This window comes from Pelecanus crispus, chromosome 7 (genome assembly GCF_030463565.1).
Source record: "Pelecanus crispus isolate bPelCri1 chromosome 7, bPelCri1.pri, whole genome shotgun sequence".
In the NCBI taxonomy this organism is placed as follows: Eukaryota; Metazoa; Chordata; class Aves; order Pelecaniformes; family Pelecanidae; genus Pelecanus; species Pelecanus crispus.
In genome coordinates this window covers 12,001,821-12,020,192 of record NC_134649.1, presented here as the reverse complement: position 1 = coordinate 12,020,192, position 18,372 = coordinate 12,001,821, and the positions used below count along the sequence as shown (strand labels likewise).

At 39.4% G+C, this 18,372-nt stretch overlaps 1 protein-coding gene across 1 annotated transcript; it reads right to left on the bottom strand.

Annotated features, from left to right (window-relative positions):
* Nucleotides 1-1,554: 1,554 nt before the first annotated feature.
* Nucleotides 1,555-18,077, bottom strand: SLC27A2 (solute carrier family 27 member 2). The gene is made up of 10 exons (XM_075714156.1): nt 17,600-18,077; nt 14,367-14,576; nt 12,936-13,094; nt 12,311-12,435; nt 8,450-8,644; nt 8,010-8,100; nt 6,239-6,437; nt 5,551-5,648; nt 2,854-2,984; nt 1,555-1,731 (listed from the first exon to the last, which is right to left on the bottom strand). The coding sequence occupies exons 1-10, from the start codon at nt 18,075-18,077 to the stop codon at nt 1,555-1,557; spliced, it is 1,863 nt and encodes a 620-aa protein (XP_075570271.1).
* Nucleotides 18,078-18,372: the final 295 nt, after the last annotated feature.

The window sequence follows — 18,372 nt, the reverse complement described above, 5'->3', positions numbered from 1 at the left end:
CAGTGGGGGGTAAACGATTTAGCTTTCTATTTGCACCGTTGGTTTTTTCTTTTTTTTTTTTTCATACCTTGACTTAAACTCTCTAGACTGCTGTGAGGATTTTTGTGTGCAGACAATGCCAACATCAATTCTGAACTGTGCAAAAAGAAGGATGCAACCTCTCTAAGAGATTTTGCTGTATTAGGGCAATTTTAAAATGCCCCAAGTTGAGACACACAAGCAGCCCTGCCGTTCCATCTGTGTTCATGAGGTACAGTGCACAGGAGGCTTTATGCAGCCATGTTGCAAGAGCAGTTGCCCTTGCTAAGCACCTGTGGCCTTTGTCAGCATTACCTAAGGTCTGTAAATCACAAGTGCGTGAGGAAGAGAGTAGGAATGATATTTCACCCTTTCTCATATCAGAAGAACTAAGGGGCATTACAGAAGTAAAGGGTCTCTATGCAGCAAACAAACTTACTGTTACAAGAGGCCAATGATTTTACATATTTTTCAAGAATAATTTAAAAAATTGGGGTGAGAAAAATCTATTGAGGGCAGCTTTAAATTCAGAGATACTACTGTTGAGTCAGGATGCATGATGATTGCTAGGACATTATTCTGGGAAAGCAGTACTAGGTGCTTGCTGCCATCTTCACAGTTGTTTCCAGACATCTGCAATCACCCCATCTTGAAGGCAGTGTACTCAGCCAGATGGATCTTCAGTCTGACCCAGTACAACTATTCTTAAGTTATATAAACAACGAGTCTGGTGAATCAGAACAATTTCCATACCTTTATACAACATTAGCTAAACTCACAGTGGGGCATATTGAGGCATGCGTTACAAGAAGCAGTAAAATTTGGCCTGCTAGTCCTTTCAAGTAAGAAAAGATTTATTTTATTCCATTCTGTAATATTATTTGCTTTTTTAAAAATCCTAGGGAAATCTAAGCCACACTTTATTATGAAGTATCAGGCCTCCCATTACTCTATTTGCACCCGAAGGAAAATACATCTTAGTTCTTATAAATCGTTCACATTCTGTGTATGTATTATTTGGTGCATAGAAAAATAAGAGGCATCTCTGCTGCAATGGATAAAAGTTAATGTAAGCATCTAACACAGACTTTTTTTGATTTGTTTAATTTGAGACAACTGCAAGCTTCATTAATGGTCTTTTTAATGAGTTTTGTGTTTTGACTTACAGATGTAATTTTTACTAATGCAGTGGATCACTCTTTAATATGCATATAAATGTATTTGCAGAAAGATGTCTTATATTGTAGCCCCTTTCACCTGCTTAGGTGCACAATATTAACACTCACAGCATTAACAATACCACCATACACAGTAGGAAGGTAGGTAAGATTCAGGGTGTGAAGGAGAGGAGAAGCCAGGCTAAGATACAAGTAGAGTTGGAGAAGTTCTGCTTTATTAAAACAATCTATCTCACATTCACACTTTATTTCACATACTGATATTTTCTAATATTAAAAAATAGGATTTCCTGGCAAGGTTAGAATAATAGATGCTTCAAAAACTTAGTATTATAAAACACAAATTTTTTTGACATGCTCACAATTTGAAGTGATGGTTTTTTACTGCATTATAAATGTCCTGGGTCATTTGTACATACAGGTTTGCTTTGTCATCCAGGAAATACAGGCGATCTTTGATGACTGCTGGATTGAAACCCTCCTCCACTAGTTGTACTTTACGGTACTTAAAAGTTGCTGTAAGTTCAACGGCACTCTACAAAACAAAATTACATCTCTACTTATCAATGTCAGCATGTAACTGTAGGAATTGGATTAGATTTCCTAAATTTAAAGGGAATCATATTTAAAGAAAATCCATATAGCACACAGAAGTCGAAGCCTTACTAACAGAGGTCTAAACTATCTGCATTTGTCAGATAACTGGTCTGTGGAGTATGTGGGCCAGTAATTACTCTGAATGTAAGAAGTTCTGGGGCCACAGAAACATTATTGAAGGGCTTACCTTACTATTCTATTTAAATGAGGCAGGAAAACACTTGTTTTCAGCTTTTAGTCAGACAGAATCAAGGGTTTTATCCAGATAATTATTTAATTGCTTTCTTGGATCAAAAACCAGCAGCATTTTTATCAGAAAAGAAGAGCAAAGAAAAAACGGCAGTTGGAGACTGGGCAAGAGTCGCTGTACTTTACATGGGATGGCAAAACAAACCACTACCTGGACTGGTCAACTGTTCTGTTTGTATAATTCAAAAGTTTAAAGATTGATTAAATAATTAGGCATGCTAGTATCTCTGTGTTAGTCCTCTTGAATTATCACAGTGAATATACAACCTTTCTCAAAAGAGCAATGTTACTTTTAAATAAATAACTTGAAAAGTATAGTGAGAATGACGTTCTTGCAACATACTCCTAATTCAAGTTGAACTTCAGTTTAGAATTTGGTTATTTATTCACTGGTAGGATAAAAACCTAAGGCCTCTCTTGCAAAAGACGGCTCTCTTGCAAGCTTTCAGTTGTGTGTGGATCTTTATTTTGCACATAACAGTCTGTAGAGGGAGCTCCACTAAACTGAGAACACAGTTGTGTTACTATGCTGAAGGAATCCAACAGGAAACGTATTTTCCAGATCTCCCTGATTTTGTATGTTAAAATGTGCCGGTATCATGTAGCTGCTCATGCAACTTGCTTTTTTTCAGGCTGAAGTGAAACATCTGGGTGCAGTTCTACTTTCAAACTGGTAAATGACATGAGCAAGTGAGAGACGAAGCCTTTTTGAGAGTTGCTAGTGTAACTAGAAAGTCCATAGTCCTCATAGGAAAGAGAGAAAACACAATGCAGACAGACACACAAAAGCTACTTAGGAACACTGCTTTACCTTAATCCTTATAAAATGAGGCCTTGCATAGTTTGGAAGGTGAGTGTTAACATGTCTGTAAGTACTTTCTCCATTAAATTCACAGTTTTCCTTTAGTCGAATACATGCCATTCCTGTTCTGCCTTCATAACCTGAAGGAATAATGACAGCAAATAACTGTAGTTCATATATAAATTTGAACTTCAGGCTAACTTTTTTTTCTTTTTCTTTCTCCTATAAGTGAACCCTTCCTTCTAAGCCACTTTAGAAAACACTAACATATTTTCCTTTAGACATCTAGGTGATCAGATTTTCTTAAGGCTTCAGCATGCTAGATGCCAAACTCTTTTGAAAGCCTAGCATCAGAATTATAGATGGCAGACATTTTGAAAATCATCCTTCTTCTGAAAGTCTTTGGAAAGACTTTGGAAAACCAGGTCTCAGTACTCTGAGGCAGAAGTCTGCCTGCAGCAGCATTTAACTGTGTGGGTTAATTTACAATAAATCATGGTAAATATGCTTGTACTTGTTGTGCTGACAAGCTCATCCACGCAGAAAGAGGACAGAAAGGAGTAAGACCCAGTTTACAATTGTTTACTACCATATGAACCATTAAGCGCTGCAAAAATCCAAGTACTTCAGATGTTTTACCTCCTTAACTACATACCGAGAGGGCTTCTTCCCTCCCCTTTCAGTGGCTGAGGGATAGGACACCATTTAAACACAAACCTTTTGGTGTTCTCTTTTTTGTTTTGGTGTTTTCTGGGATTACAGGTAATGCAAGAAGAACTAGGTAATACTTTTATACAAAGGTTTACATTAGAACCATATAAATGGTTTCACAGAATCGTATACAGGAGGAAGTGAAAATGGAAAGTAGCACCTAATCCTTAAAGAGAAGTAGAGCACAAGCATATGCTGATTTAAGATGAATTGTTCTTCAGTTTAAGTCTTGCTTCTGTTTGCCTTTAGCACCAGGTATTGATGACACCTGGCATTCCAATTTGTTTATTCAAAATCTAGAGTGTTGAATTAATGAGTTCTAAGGTGATGTATGCTATCACCCCAGCTACATTACTAAAGTATAAATATTTCTGTGCCATGTGTTAAAAAAAAAAAAAATTTCACAATCCACCCAGTTCTTACACAAATGTAAGGCGAGAACCGGTTTGAACAATATTTTTTTCTTCCATACAGTTGTTCCATAATTAGGTATTAACACCTCTTCTATGTGGTTTTACAAGAGCATTGAGAATAAAAGCGTATCTTCCTCATCTCCTAGACTGTAATCTGAGAAATACATAAAGAACTAGACTATTTATGTTGTTGCCTTTCTTTTGACATGTCTCCTAGGGCACCTGTGTGTTTATCCCTACCACAAAGCAGCTGAAAACAAGACTGATTTAAAGAGAGAGGCTTTAATTTTAGATCAATAGGTGTAGCAGAGACATACATGATTAATAAAAAGTTTATTTCAATTAAATTCACTATTCTAACAGATCATCTTGGTTTATAAACAGCCTTGTTATTCTAGCCTCAGAAACACTGGGCATTTCTATTCTCATGTCTTCTACTTTCAGTAGAGGAAATAGTGAGTGGATCATAACATTAACAGAATCTCTCACATGTTGAATAAATGGTGGAAGGAAATAGCAGATGTAGGAAGACTGATGTCTCTCACACACCTTTCAATTCCAAAACGCTAGATTGTCATTGATGTGACCCATGTTATGATATACCGTATCTGGAAACCTTTCTGGAAAAGTGTGATACTTGTTAATTAATATTGTTAATGAATTAATAATTAACCTGTTATACCTGTTAGTACCTGTTAACTTAGTTAATAGGGGCTCCAAAATTCCTCCTTCTTCTTAGATTACTCTAAGGGCATGCAACGTATTATGCCACCTAGTCCAAACCACTTGCGCAATGCAATACTTGGGATTTCAATCAAATCTAACCTTGTTTGATTTCAGATCCCTGCATGACACTGTAAGAATGGGTTCCATTTTAACTGTCCATCAGAACCCAAATGCAGTGAGGAGCTAGATGGGAGTCCTGCGGAACTTGGGTGAGAAACATGGACAGGAAGGTACCTCTAAAATACAGGAGACAAGAAAGTAGAGCAAAGCTATCTGTTCCTTCTTTGGTCTTCCAGTATCTCTGGGAATCTGCCTTTAGCAGCAGTGCCTCTCAAATTAAAAAGAAAAAAAAAAAAAAAAGAGTTGCTATAAGCACTTAAGAGTTTATAAAAGTTCAAAGATTTCACAGATTTTTGAGAGGAAAAAAGGCAGTAAACATGTCAGAACTTCTTGCATTCCTTCAGATTGTTAAAGAAAGGGGAAAAAGAGAGGAATCAATTTCTTAAGTGATGTTCTTGTTCTAGAAATTCAAGTCTATTTTGTTTGTCCCACTCTAGAATAATTGCAGAGCTATATTCCTGTAAAAGATACAACGTTTATATCCAAGATACTTAATCTCAAATATTCTTCCATTCTCCTGTTAGTATTCTTGTCATACTACGTTAATACTATGTTTGGCTATGTTTTTATAGCTAGTTAATATTGCATACATTTAAATGAGGGAATGCATCAAATGTAGTTTACAAAAAAATAAGCTGAAGTAGGACTACCTATACTCTGCAGTTCAGTATATTGATATTTTGGTAATGTATTAAAAAATTCTTTTGTTGAAATACTTCAAGTATTTCACTCATACCTGGAACAGATACTCCATATACAATAACTTCTTGAACACAGTCAATCAGTCCTAAAAGATCCGCAACTTCCGTTGTAGAAACGTTTTCCCCTTTCCACCTGGAAATTAAGCAGTCAATAGTCATGATTTCTGTGTGTATTACATGTAGTGATCTCCAGTGTTTTAATGTCTGACTTTACAATGGGCTGAGCGCTGAGCTTGAGAACAAGGAACTTTTTATCAAAAGTAGAGAAAAACATGCCGCAAAATTCAACAATGCATTCCAGATTATTCAAATCTCAGAAGAGTTTAACATACTTAGTTTAATCATGCTTAAAATGGCTCTAAACAAACAAAACCCGAAAGTATTACTTACCTAAGATTCCATCCTAGGCTCTATGCTTTCTGAGTTTCAAAAGCATAGCGAATGTGAAACCACAATGTTTTTGTTCTGTGAATGTGGCTGGTTTCTGACGATTCAAAATAGCATTCATTCATCACCCTAAGCTGAACCTCTTGTGGGCTCTGTATGTAACTGTGAACACAACTGATAAAATACAACAGTGGAGGTGACTTGGAGTCCCCTCTTTTTCTGACTGAAGTCAGAGAAATTCCTCTTCGTCAGTCAGTAGCAAATACTGGATATGAATTCAAACCTGAGAATGAGTCAGAATTTTCTCGTGACAAACATTTAAATAAACAAACTAACCGGAATGTGTCTCCAGTTCGATCATGGAAATAAATGAAGTTATCATTGTCGATCACTAAAAGGTCACCACTATTAAAATATAAATCCCCTTTTTGGAAGACATTTCTTAATTGCTTCTTCTCTGTTTGCTGTTTTGCTCCTGCATAGCCACTAAATGGTGCATATTGGGTGATTTTGCAGATCAGTAGTCCAGGTTTACCTATGAAGAGGAAAAACATTTGTTTAAAAAGCACAGTGTAAATTGCCAAAAAGTAATTAATTTTCATTATATCAGTGAAATTTGCAGATGTTATAGAGTTATTTGAGAATTTTGTCATAATCATCATCTTTTAAAATTAGTTGTGGTGGTACAGATTGAGTTTCACCTTGTCCTCTCAGTTCACTAGCCCTCAAAAATGCCAATAGATAATACAATTTATCACCTGCTTGTATTAATGCAGCAGAACAGAATCTCTGAGGTCTTGTCTGGTAAGTGGAAAATAGTTGCTCAGTTTCTCTAGACAGCTTCATAAACCTCAGTTTAAAACACCTGACTCAATAGGAGCTGTGTCTACAAACAAAACTTAACGTGGCATCAGGCATGTCTTTAGAAGGTGACCATTGGTATGGGGTACGTCCACATAACTCGGTGTGGGGCAGCCTCATCCCTCAACCAAAAGATTCAGTTGGGTTTAGGAAGCAAATATTGGGGTTCAGCTTGCTCACTCTGAATGCAAAATAGACCAAAAGGCTGCTTAGTATGTTCTTTACTCTTTCATGTGCTAGAGATGGAGTAATTTATGAAGGGAGCAGGAACACCTATATGTTATGTAAATGGAAACTCAACCCCGCATTATATAGCGCTTTGCATGGATGTGACACGCACTGGAGTGAATTTTATGTCTATACAAAATAAATTATGGTCTGTCCCCATCAAGTCTGGGATTTTACATTTTTTCATGGGTTTCTCTCCTACATTGCAGGAATTTTCTACATCTCTGCAGTTCAGCAATTTAAACATTGGGTGCATTTATATAGATATGGAATATATGTGTGCACATCCCTCCCCATCCTAACTCAAGAGACTGTGTAGGGAGAGTTGGCATAGGAGAGTATGCCTATGGGGCAGACACTCTTAACATAACTGGTACATTCCTCAGCAGTGAGAATTTAACACAGTTGGTAACCTGTCCACCTGTTCCATTATGCACAGTGAAGGTAAGCATTTCTGTCCTCACTTACAGTAATGACTACACATGTAACAGAATGCAACAAAATCAAAAAGTATCACAAGCTGGTTTAAACACAGGTTTGCCTGTGCCAATATATAAACCCCTCCTATGAAAATTGATACTAAGATATATTATAAAGAAAAGTATTTTCATGTATGCTTTCTCTATTGCCAATGGTAAAAAGTTTCAGCTGCTGCTGGAGAAGAGAACTTTCTATTTTGCCAATGTTTCTTTAGTGGCATGTTGAGTACAAAGTCTGAGAATTAAATAGCTCCAGCTGAAAGTCAAGATCTGTACTAAAAAATGTTAGTGTGTCCATTATTAAAACTAGACAAGTTATTAAAATCTAAGTATACAGATGCTGCATTCCCCACTGTACTTTGCCTTTCTGTTAAGCTGTATTACAGTAGTATGTGATTTATTACATATTTTCTAACTTGTATTTAAAAAACTGGCTTAATGGCAATTCCTAGCATCTTTCCAGATAGAAGTGATGCAAAGAGATGTAATTTTAAAAAGTAATACCTTTCTGAAATTTTTTAAAGGAGTTAAGTTTTTACCTTTGGGAACTCTTATGCAGTATCCATTTTCATCTCGGACTGGTTCATCTTTCTCTGCGTCATATTTAATCAGTTCATAGCGTAAGATTTTCTAGTGAAAATTTGCAAAATGTATATAGACATGAATATTTAATCTTTGAAAAAGATTTTCAGAATTATACTACATCGTCAGCTTTCTATTTAACAGGAGCCAAATTCATCACATTTCAACCGGATGTGTCGAGCCTAAGTGTTCTTTTGCCTGAACTAGCGAGAGATACTTGTGATATCTAGCACAGGCAGCTGTAGACTACTTGGGGAGAATCTTCTCCCTAAACACATTCATAACTGAGCCTTGGGTTCTTCCCAACTTGTCATACAATTGGCCTGGTATATGCCCTTGGCAATACACCAGACTTCACCAAGAAGGACCAAATGCCAGGTTTTGTTGTAATTCTTACCTTCTGCAGGCAGTTTACTCTTCCCACTGCACCAATTTTTCCAGTGTAATTAACAAAAGAAATGTTTCCTTCAGTTGATGCATAAAACTCCAAAATATTAATATTTCCAAATCTTCGGATAAATTCCCTCCAAACATCAGCCCTTATTCCATTTCCTATGGCAAGTCTGACTTTGTGATCCTGATCATTGTTTCTCTAGAAACAAGAAACAGTCATGAATTCACATTTCTACTGAGTGAAAGCAGAATTTCTACTTCTGGAAAACTCTGAAGGAAACTTTAGTCTAAAAGTATCGAGCATATTCTGAAGCAAAATGTGTGCAAACATCATTACAGTTAAGCTCATGATTTTGACGTGGAAAAGAAACTACTGAGCAAGTTAGGCTATATATCTAACTGTAGTTAGCAGTTAACTTGATTTGGATGAAGACAGAACAAATAATTCTATGCAGAAAGCCAGAATGAAACTCAGGCACCATGTTAAACTACTTTGTTTGTAAGCCTTGTGGTGACTATCATCTGCAGAAGAGTGTAATTTACCCTGAATTTGGCAAAACGTTTACAGGACTTAAAATGGTGTCTGGGTAGAAAGGAAATCCCTTCTGCCATTTTAAGTGCAGGATTGAGCCTGCTGAAAATTCTATTACTACATTTCATATCACTTTTAATAGTGCTATTAGATCTTTCTGTTTACACAGTAAAGTGATAAACACATAGTGAGGATGGCAGTCCATTTATGCCTTCTCTTAGATGCTTATATTTATCCTCAACAATAGGAAGTACTGCACTGGGTCAGACACCTGTAATTCATAAACATATATAACGTGCTAATGAGTAACAATAGCCTGAGAGAATTTTAGCAAAATATGGAAAGGCTCTTTTGTCCCACTTCCTGCCTTTTTCTCCAACTGTTTCTTTTATTACATATTTTAATAGTATTTTAAGGCACAAAGAGTCTTTTAAAATATATATTGGCTTCTTAACTTGGAATACTTTGTTGAAAGAGTAAGACTATCAGCAAGAGACTGGAATGTGTACTTGTGCAGCATACGTACGTTGGCTCTATGTCTTTTAGGAAATAGAGTGCAGAGGGCAATGCAGTAGATGGTTGAAGTAGATGAGCACGGAATGCTGAAATTGCAAAATGCTCTTTCAAGGAGTGATTCAAGAGACAAATCTGGCCATTAAGACAAACATGGATCGGTCCTATAGTGTCATATTCCCAGAAAAGACTAAAAAATGCCACAATAAAATGACTACAATTTTTAAATACTGTAGAACTTTAGTTTTATTTTGTACTTCAGTCATATTATTTCTGGATTATTATTGCCTTACTGCAGAATAGTCTAGAAATGGATGTTTAAATTTAATGTAAAGAAGAAATACATTAATATATAGTCCTCTCTGTGATATTGAGAGATCTGCCATTAACACGTTAGCACAGAACGAAGCTTAAAATAGAACAATGAAATCTGCTGAAATTCTGCAGAGTGTCTAAATGACTTGCTGTTCACTTTTTATAAAATCTTTGTTGTAGATGATGCTCTACACCACCATACACAATACCTTAGTCTCTCATGAGAGAGACTCCAGTTGACTGGGCATTTATACATCTGAGTTTAAACATTTTATTTTGAAATGATTCACTGGGGACAAGGTGCTGCTTGGATCCACATTGTCCCTCATCTTTTGTTGTTCTTAAGTCTGTATTTTCAATCCTTCCTCCCGCATTTGCTTAGGCAGATAAAGAAAATTTGTTATTTAGCCATTAATTAGTCACAGTTAATGAAAGGAGGAAGGAAGGACTTAGTGATTCACCCTTAAGGTGATTTCTGTAATACTTGGACTGTTCATTTGCTCTGAAATGACTACGTAAGTTAGCTGGAAATACAATCAGAAAGAAAACTGTGACACATATTGAGTTTCTTTCTTCTGTGGATATGTGAAAGAAAGAAATGATAGCACAGATAAAAGTTACTAGCACAATAACTAAGTTCAATAATGAAATGGCATTAGTTAAGACAGATGACACACTCCATCAATGTGGATCTTGCTTATACTGTGAGTTCCTCAGGGAAAAGACTCTCTCTCTGTTACATCTGCAATAACAGGCCAAGCCCTGTTGGCACCACGACAGTTTAAGTAATAATAGCCATTCTGTCAAGTTCTTGCATTCTTAAAATGTTAATCCCATCTTTCTGGGACACTTGTGCACTCAAAGTAGCATGCATGTGGGATCAGATATTAAGCTTATAAACCTTGCTTATGTAAAGGTGCTTTCTCCACTGGTGTTGAATTCTATGTACTGAGTAAACAAAAATCCTTGTATTAAATAATGAAATCTAAGGTATCTGTGTCTATCTTAAAATCTGACCTGTGTAGATAAGCAGCCACCAATAATGAGTAATCTGTAAGACAGCCTCAAATACTACTCAACTGTGTCATTCACTGGGCTTCAGCTTCAGCGATTCATGTTATTTTTGATTAACAGGTCACTTTAATGCTTAAGCTAAATCTCTGCGTGGCTAACATTACCAAACTCACCCCATTTGGGAACTAATTTATACCTGGCTGGCAACTGTACACAATTTTGAGATACTGGTTGAATTCAGGAATTTACAGAGTATGCCCTGTGATTCAGTTATATTTCTGTGTATGCATGCATGCTATCAAGAAACACAACTCTATCAAAAATGAGTATATTATCTCATTCTTTAAGCTTATTTTCCTAAAAAACATTCTGTATGAATGGAGATAATCTAGTTTTTCACTTTTTCCCCTATTTTATTTATACCAGTTGAGTATTGGCTAATTATGAGTACCTTGCTAATTGGGATTCTCCATGAACTGCAGGACTGGCATATAACTTACCAGCACTCTGAACTATATGTTTCAAGTGCCCAGTTTCTTTAAATCTCCTCCACCCACACTTTTTGATTAAAACTAGTGGCCCAATCCAGAGGCCAAGTCGTCTGATTATTATAAAACTTTATTTTATTAACTGCTCATTTTTGGCTAATAACTCATGAAGAAGTAATACAAAGCATAGCAGAATCTTGCTTAGATACCTAATTCCTGAGGAATCCTACTGATTTCCAGTGAAGTTATTTCATATCTCTGACATCTGAATGAAACCTCTGTATATTTGGTATTTTGCACACATACATAAATTACAAAGAAACTGTAGACCTGATTCTCTGTTCTGGCTTATGGTTATCAAATGGTGCTAGGAAGACTGATTGATACCACCTTTGTTCTTACTAAAATCTAACTGCAGTTCACTAGGCCTACCTCTGTGAAAGTCATTTTATGCAGGCACATTTTTGAAATTAAGGATTAACTAATATGATTGCAGGGATCTCAGCAGGAAAGTGCCTATGAGCAGGGACCCTATGAAGACAGTATGTTAAGTGCAACTTCAGAGGGGGCACTCTTTAAATAATCACATTAACACTTTCACCTGGGGATCACCTGACTATCTTGGGTTAGGACATCTTAGCTACAAAACCCCCAAAACTCACATTGCCCAAAACACAGGTCCACTGGTTCCTAGAGAATGTCTCATTTTTTGTTTGCAGCTGGAGTACTCATATAAGTTAAGTGTTTTCTCTATCCATTTTAACAGAATGTCAATTAATGGATTGGCATTGTTCCACTATTCAAAAGAATGATTAATTCAAGGCAAAAATCTTCTTATTTGCCCTTGAAAAAGTCCATGTTAGTATGCAATGCGATTACAGACCTCATTAGGGAAAGTTTTTTTGGGCTTTTTTCCCCCTCCCCTTATGGTTAGATTTTAAGGGTAATAAAACAAATATTCCCAGTAATTTCATTAGCCAAAAAAGAAAGGTGTTAATGCTACCTGTGGCACACTGCATAGGTACCGAAGCACTTCCCCAATATACTGTATCACTGTTACATTATATTTTCTGCAATCATCCCAGAACTGTCTTGCTGAAAATCTGGCACGCAAAACAATAGTTGCACCTGTGTAGGAAGAAGTAAAACAAATTACGGAAGGAACAATTATTATGTCTTAAGACCGTATAGAATTTCTTAGCACAACATTGTAGAAAACTTGCAGAATTAGGGTTATATTGACATACTGAAATACAATCCATGCTGAATAATTGGTTTAATCTCTATTTCTATTCATCAGAAGTTAAAGGTGGTTATTGTGGATGAAACTCTGTATTAATTTACCCTAAAACTGTGCAAAGAGCTGTCATGTAAGATAGGATATATCCTGCTTTTCCAGGTGATGAAATAAAATTTGTACAGGGTGAAGATCTGTGTGAGTCACATGAAGCCGACAGAGAAATGAGAATGTCTCTTGACTTACGGAGTTTCCGGTAACAGACATGTATAACTGAGTATTTGATCTCAAAGTTTGGTAGCTAGGGAAAGGCTTACTGTATCTGTGATCATATCTGTGCATGAATTCTGCACAGTAAGATGTTTGTTCATACTAGTCAAGTGCATGGTACCTTTCATGATACATCCATGGACTCCAACGAGGAGGGCAGAGCTATGATAGAGTGGTAGAGCAGTATACACAATATCTTCTGAGGTAACATTGCCAGCATCAAACAAACCACAAGCTAGCATTATGCGTTCATGGTTAATCACTGCAGCTTTGGGAAGACCTGTTTAAAAGACAAGCAGAAAGGTGCGTAACTTCACTTGAACAAGAAACATAGTAAGACCAGTCGGTTTCACAAGGGCTTAAGAAAAGATTTTCTCTCATTCACTGATGCTGCTGACAGCTCCAGAGTTCAGGGAAGTATGCAGCTTGTGTCTATGCAATCCACTGGTGTTTAGCCTTAGTGAGGATATGTCTTCCCACATGTAACTTTTAGGTGATTACCCCCCCGTTAAGTGGCCAAATTCCCAATACTATGGTACCTAGGAATAACAAGTACCTAGAGAATGAGGAAATGGGATTTAGAGAATCTAGCATGCTGAGCAAAGGGAATGGAAATGCTAAAACAGAGCTTAATCTCAGATCTTGCATCTCTCCTGGAATTACGCATCTCCTTGCAGCTCTGATTCATCCTAGATAAAATAGAATTCATACTACAAAATCTCTTCTTGGTTTCCCATCAGATACAATTGAACTGATTACTTGCTGAAACAGATGCTAGAAGACAAAATGATGGTAGTGCTTGCCTATTCTGTAAGAACAGAGATGTTAGAGCCCTTAACAAGGACGAAGGACACCTGAGTTATTGGCCTTCTGCAGCCCAAACAGGATTCAAATTTTTACTTCCTCCCTTCCAGGGGAGATCCTGTCCTAAGAGGGTCAAAGATTAAGCTAGTGTGGAGGCATACCCTGCCCTTCCTAACGAAGCTATAGGTCTGAGTGCCTTCAGGTATTGTCTTCATCCTTGTCACCCAGTTTCCGCTGTGGCTAAGTGCTCTTGACACTAGATGCCTTCATGTAGAGCAGGTGGCAGCTCCTATACCAGCTGCAGTTTTGCACAGTGGCCATGACTAGCTGTGTTTTGTGCTGCCCTCACCATTTTTGGTACTCTTGACACCCAAAAAACTTACTGACCAGCATTTAGAGCTCATGATCCAAAGACACTGAGTATAAGGTGGGTGCCAAGACACATACCTAGGCCAGCAGTGTCTCCACGGTTAAGAGATAGCGGATGTGTAGTGACCTTGCTGGTATAAAATTTGTACGTTTAATTGGCTTTTACTTCAGTCCCTCTGCCCAGATTTAGTGCTTGAAGTCAGCCTATATTCTACATGCTTTTTGCTTTTAGATACAGATACCAAATTTTCAGTTTCCTGAGGGCAGAATGAATGAGTAGGAATTAATGTGAAGTAACAGATTCTCTTTCCTTACTAAAAAATCACAATGTTAGGAGGAATGTGTGGCCTTCTGTATACTTCTTGTGAATTTATGTTACCTGTAGTACCAGAAGTATAAATGTACATGGCAGGCGTTTTAAAGGTTATATCTGATCTCCAAGACAACGGAGGAGGTTCATCTGAAGCAGCATCTACTTTATCAAGAAAGCTCTCTACTCCTTCTGTAGCAGATGTCTTGCTTAAATAATAAACTTTAATGTTTTCTTTCTTCAAGAATGGCAGTATTTCTTCAACAGATTCCTTCAGTTCTTGAAGAGGAGAGAAAAAAGTATTATAAGAAAATTCTGTATTATTCTGTGAACTATACTATTGGTGCATCAACTTTGGCTCAGCAGCTTTCACGTTTAGCTGCTGTTGAAGAAATTCATGTTCAAGTCACTTCAGAACCCAGCAAAAAGGACTGAAGAGGAACAGTGTCTCCCCACAGAACTGGGAGTGATTTGATTTGATCTGGTTTTCTGCAGCCAAAACAGAATTGCAGAGGAGCAATCCCAGCACACTTCCCCTTGCCTGCAGACTGTGTGGGACTCTGAGGGAGAGTACGCTTGGCATCACCAGCTCCACGTTGCTACCTTCCCTCTCTTACGGTGGGGAAATGCCTCACCTGGCAAGTGTTCAAGCAAAGTTAGATGCCGCTTTAATCACCACTATGTTTTATGCATAAAGAGGAACCTCATCTTTCTCAAGTCCCAACACAAATGGAAGAAACACTGAAAAGCAGAATGAAGAGTAACTTACTCGGTAAGTAGCGGTACTACTGAAGCCTGGACTCCTAGATAGTTGTGTTCTGTCTCTCCCGATGCCTGTCTCCTACACATGTCTTGATTAATCCCAGTTCTCCTCATATTCCCCCTGGTATCTCCAACCAACAAGAGTGCATGATTTCATTTATGTGCAGTGAGTAGGCCAACTCCCTGCATGATCAAGTCCTGTCTGCCTTTCTCTTATTGAAGCAGTAATGCAGGTCTCTCTCCTCTACCCACTGCCAGTTTCAACCAAGTTGGCAAGAATGTAGTCGTCCCTGAGACTCTTACTCCCTTAAGAAGCTTGATAATGGAATGAAGATGACCAGATAGCTGGTGCAATTGTATAGACCTTGTTTCTTTAGGAATCCAGACTAAAAGCCTTCCAACTCATAGGCACTTTTACTTGAATAGATAATCCACAAAGCTTAAAATGAGTCCTCAACACCAATTTCACTGAAACATCATAATATAAAACTTTCCATAACATGTAATTTATTTTTTACCACTTCTACTTTATTTCAAAGCAACAAATAAATTAAATATTATTAAATCAACAAATCTCTGTAGCAGTTTAATACTGAAAACTAAATATGTTACTGGACATTGTATCTCCACACTAATTGACTAGATAAAGCCAAGATCCACATCAAAAGTTTGTCTCAATTGCACAAAAGCAGTAACTTAAATAAAAGCATTACCTTTTCAAGTCTGGCAGACTCTGGAATCCCCCCATCAAACAATTCTGTACTTCTGCTGTAACTTTGGTTCAAAAAACATCCTGGGATTACCATGGATGCCCTTTAGCCACCAAGTTACTCATGAAAAATCTAATGAAGGCTGCTTTTAGTGAACAGGTAAGGAAACCTCAAAATATTAGCACAGCCTGGCCTATCTTCCTCCATTCCACCTATGCTTTCCAGCACTGCACAAAGAGTAAAGCTGGGTGGGAGGAGAGTTTGGCTCCTTAGACACTATCAGGCATGAAGGAGATAAAATAAGGCCTTTTATGCAAGTATCTAATGTGCTGGCACCTTAAGAGATAAATAACCCCCAATAAACTTTCACTGAGATAAGCAGCCCTCCAATAAACTTTGATATCAGTATTTTATTGTAGGGGTAAGTAACTTTAATGACATATAAACTGTATTAATGAATTCAGCATATTTCTTTTCAGAAACTTATCTGTGCAAGCACACAGACAGGATCTCATGTGATGGTAAGTTCTGATGAGACAATATTTACCTTCTGCATGGAGTAGCGAGATAATAAAGGATGAAACTTAATGAGGACAGAGAGAATCAAGGTCCAACAGAAAAGACCTAGACTTCTTTCCTCTCCTGATGTCCAGCAATCACTAGTGGAAGTCAAGCTTGTAGTAAATTTTTATGGATAAGCCTCAATTTTTTTCTTTTACTTTTTTTTCCTCAGAGCTAAAGGCTTTTTTAGAAAATTTGCGGCAAGTATGTTACAGGAGGAAAAATACATTTCCTATCCTACACAACAGCTTTTCCTACATACACCAATAACTCAAATACTGATTAACTTTGAAAGTTCAGAGATTGCCAGAATTTATTCTCAGTGAGGCAGAAATTTATCACAAAAGGAGAAAATTTCATTTGAACTCCTAAAGTTTTGGGGCATATAAAATACTTCAGTTAGAATAGATGAATGAGTTCAACTATCTAAGCTGAAACAGAGCGTATATTCATGTAGAAGTTGTCGACTCTAAGCAGATGAAGAGTTATCTTTGACTTCCCATATGGTCAGTCATTCATACTGTATGTATACATATACATACAAATATATATAAAGGACTGGGCATGACATAAGGTCTCTGCTCTATATGGAACAGAATGCAGCTCTCCACTTAAAACATACTAATACGTCAAAGTCTCTTCTACTGAAAAGGAATATGGTTTGTCTACATGGCTCCATGCCTTTTTCTTTGAACTGAAACCTGACAAAAGCTTTTATATAGCTTGCAACCACCTTCACGTGTCTAAGTCGCTGTCCAGCTGCAGCTAGAGGATTCTGCCGCATTATCTTGTTTACGTCTAATTTGGGCATTTGTGTGAACGTAACTGTGAATTAATCCTGGTTTTTATGATTGAGGGCTATTTTATTTCTAGGTCTTCGTTACTCTTATCCAATAGCCAACAAGGTATCAGAACTCAATGCCCACATCTTGTCCATGAGCTGAAAATGACAAGACGGTGCAAATTATTTGGAAACCTTGTCCTTTCATCCGGTCTGAAGCAGCTTCTCAAATCCCCAGATTCACCTTTAGAGGACGGGAGGCGATCAGAAGGAAGCGTCCCTCCGTTCCAGCCCACCGCCGGCGGCCCGGGGAGAGGCCCAAGGCGGGCGAGGGCGGCGCTGCCTCCCGCCGCCTCTGCGCACCGACCGGCCCGGCGAGGGGCCCCTCACGCGGGGGGCGACCGAGAAGCGCCCCCCCCCCCCCCCCCCCCCCCCCGCGGCTCGGCTCCGCTCCGCTGCCCCCCGGCCTGCGCCGGTGCTGTCCTCACCTGGGGCCGCCAGCAGCACGGTGGCCGCGCTGCTCTGGAAGCAGCGCAGCAAGGACGCGGCCCTGAGGTTGGAGTTGAGGCAAGCCACGGCGCAGCCCAGCTTGGCGCAGCCCAGCCAGACCCAGACGTAGGCGGGCCGGTTGCCCATGAAGAGGGCCAGGCAGCCGCCCGCCCGCAGCCCCGCGGCGTCGCGCAGCGCCCGCGCTGCCTGGCTGCTCCGCCGCTCCACCTGCTCGTAGGTGGACACCTCGTCGCCGAAGAGCAGCAGCGGCTTGTGCGGCGTCCGCCGCGCCCGCCGCGCGAAGACGTCCAGGAGGGTGCTGGCGGGCCGGCGGGCACCGGCTCTCCGCGCCCTCCTCGCTACCCGCGCCATCGTCAGGGCGAACCGCAGGTCCTGGAAGAAGAAGGGCCAGGCGCAGCGCAGCAGCAGCGGCAGGAGCAGCAGTCCCGCCAGCGCGGTGCACAGGGCGGGCAGCATGCTGCCGCCGCCGCCGCCCCCCCTTCCCGCCGCGCCGCGCCGCGCGCGCAGGCACAACCGCCGCGCCTCGTGCCCCGTGAGGGCGGAACGACCAACGGCCGCACCTCGCCGCGATCCCAAGGCGGGACGGGGAGCGCCCGCGGCCGCGCCCGCCTCCGCGCAGCCCCGGAGAGTTGCCTAATTTGATGGCAGTCGCTCCCCGCCGTAATTAGCGGGCCCGCTTGGCGACCGCTGTAGGGGAGCCGGAGCGGGCAGGCGGTGCGTGCCAAGGTGGAGGCGCGGCCTTGCGGGTGCT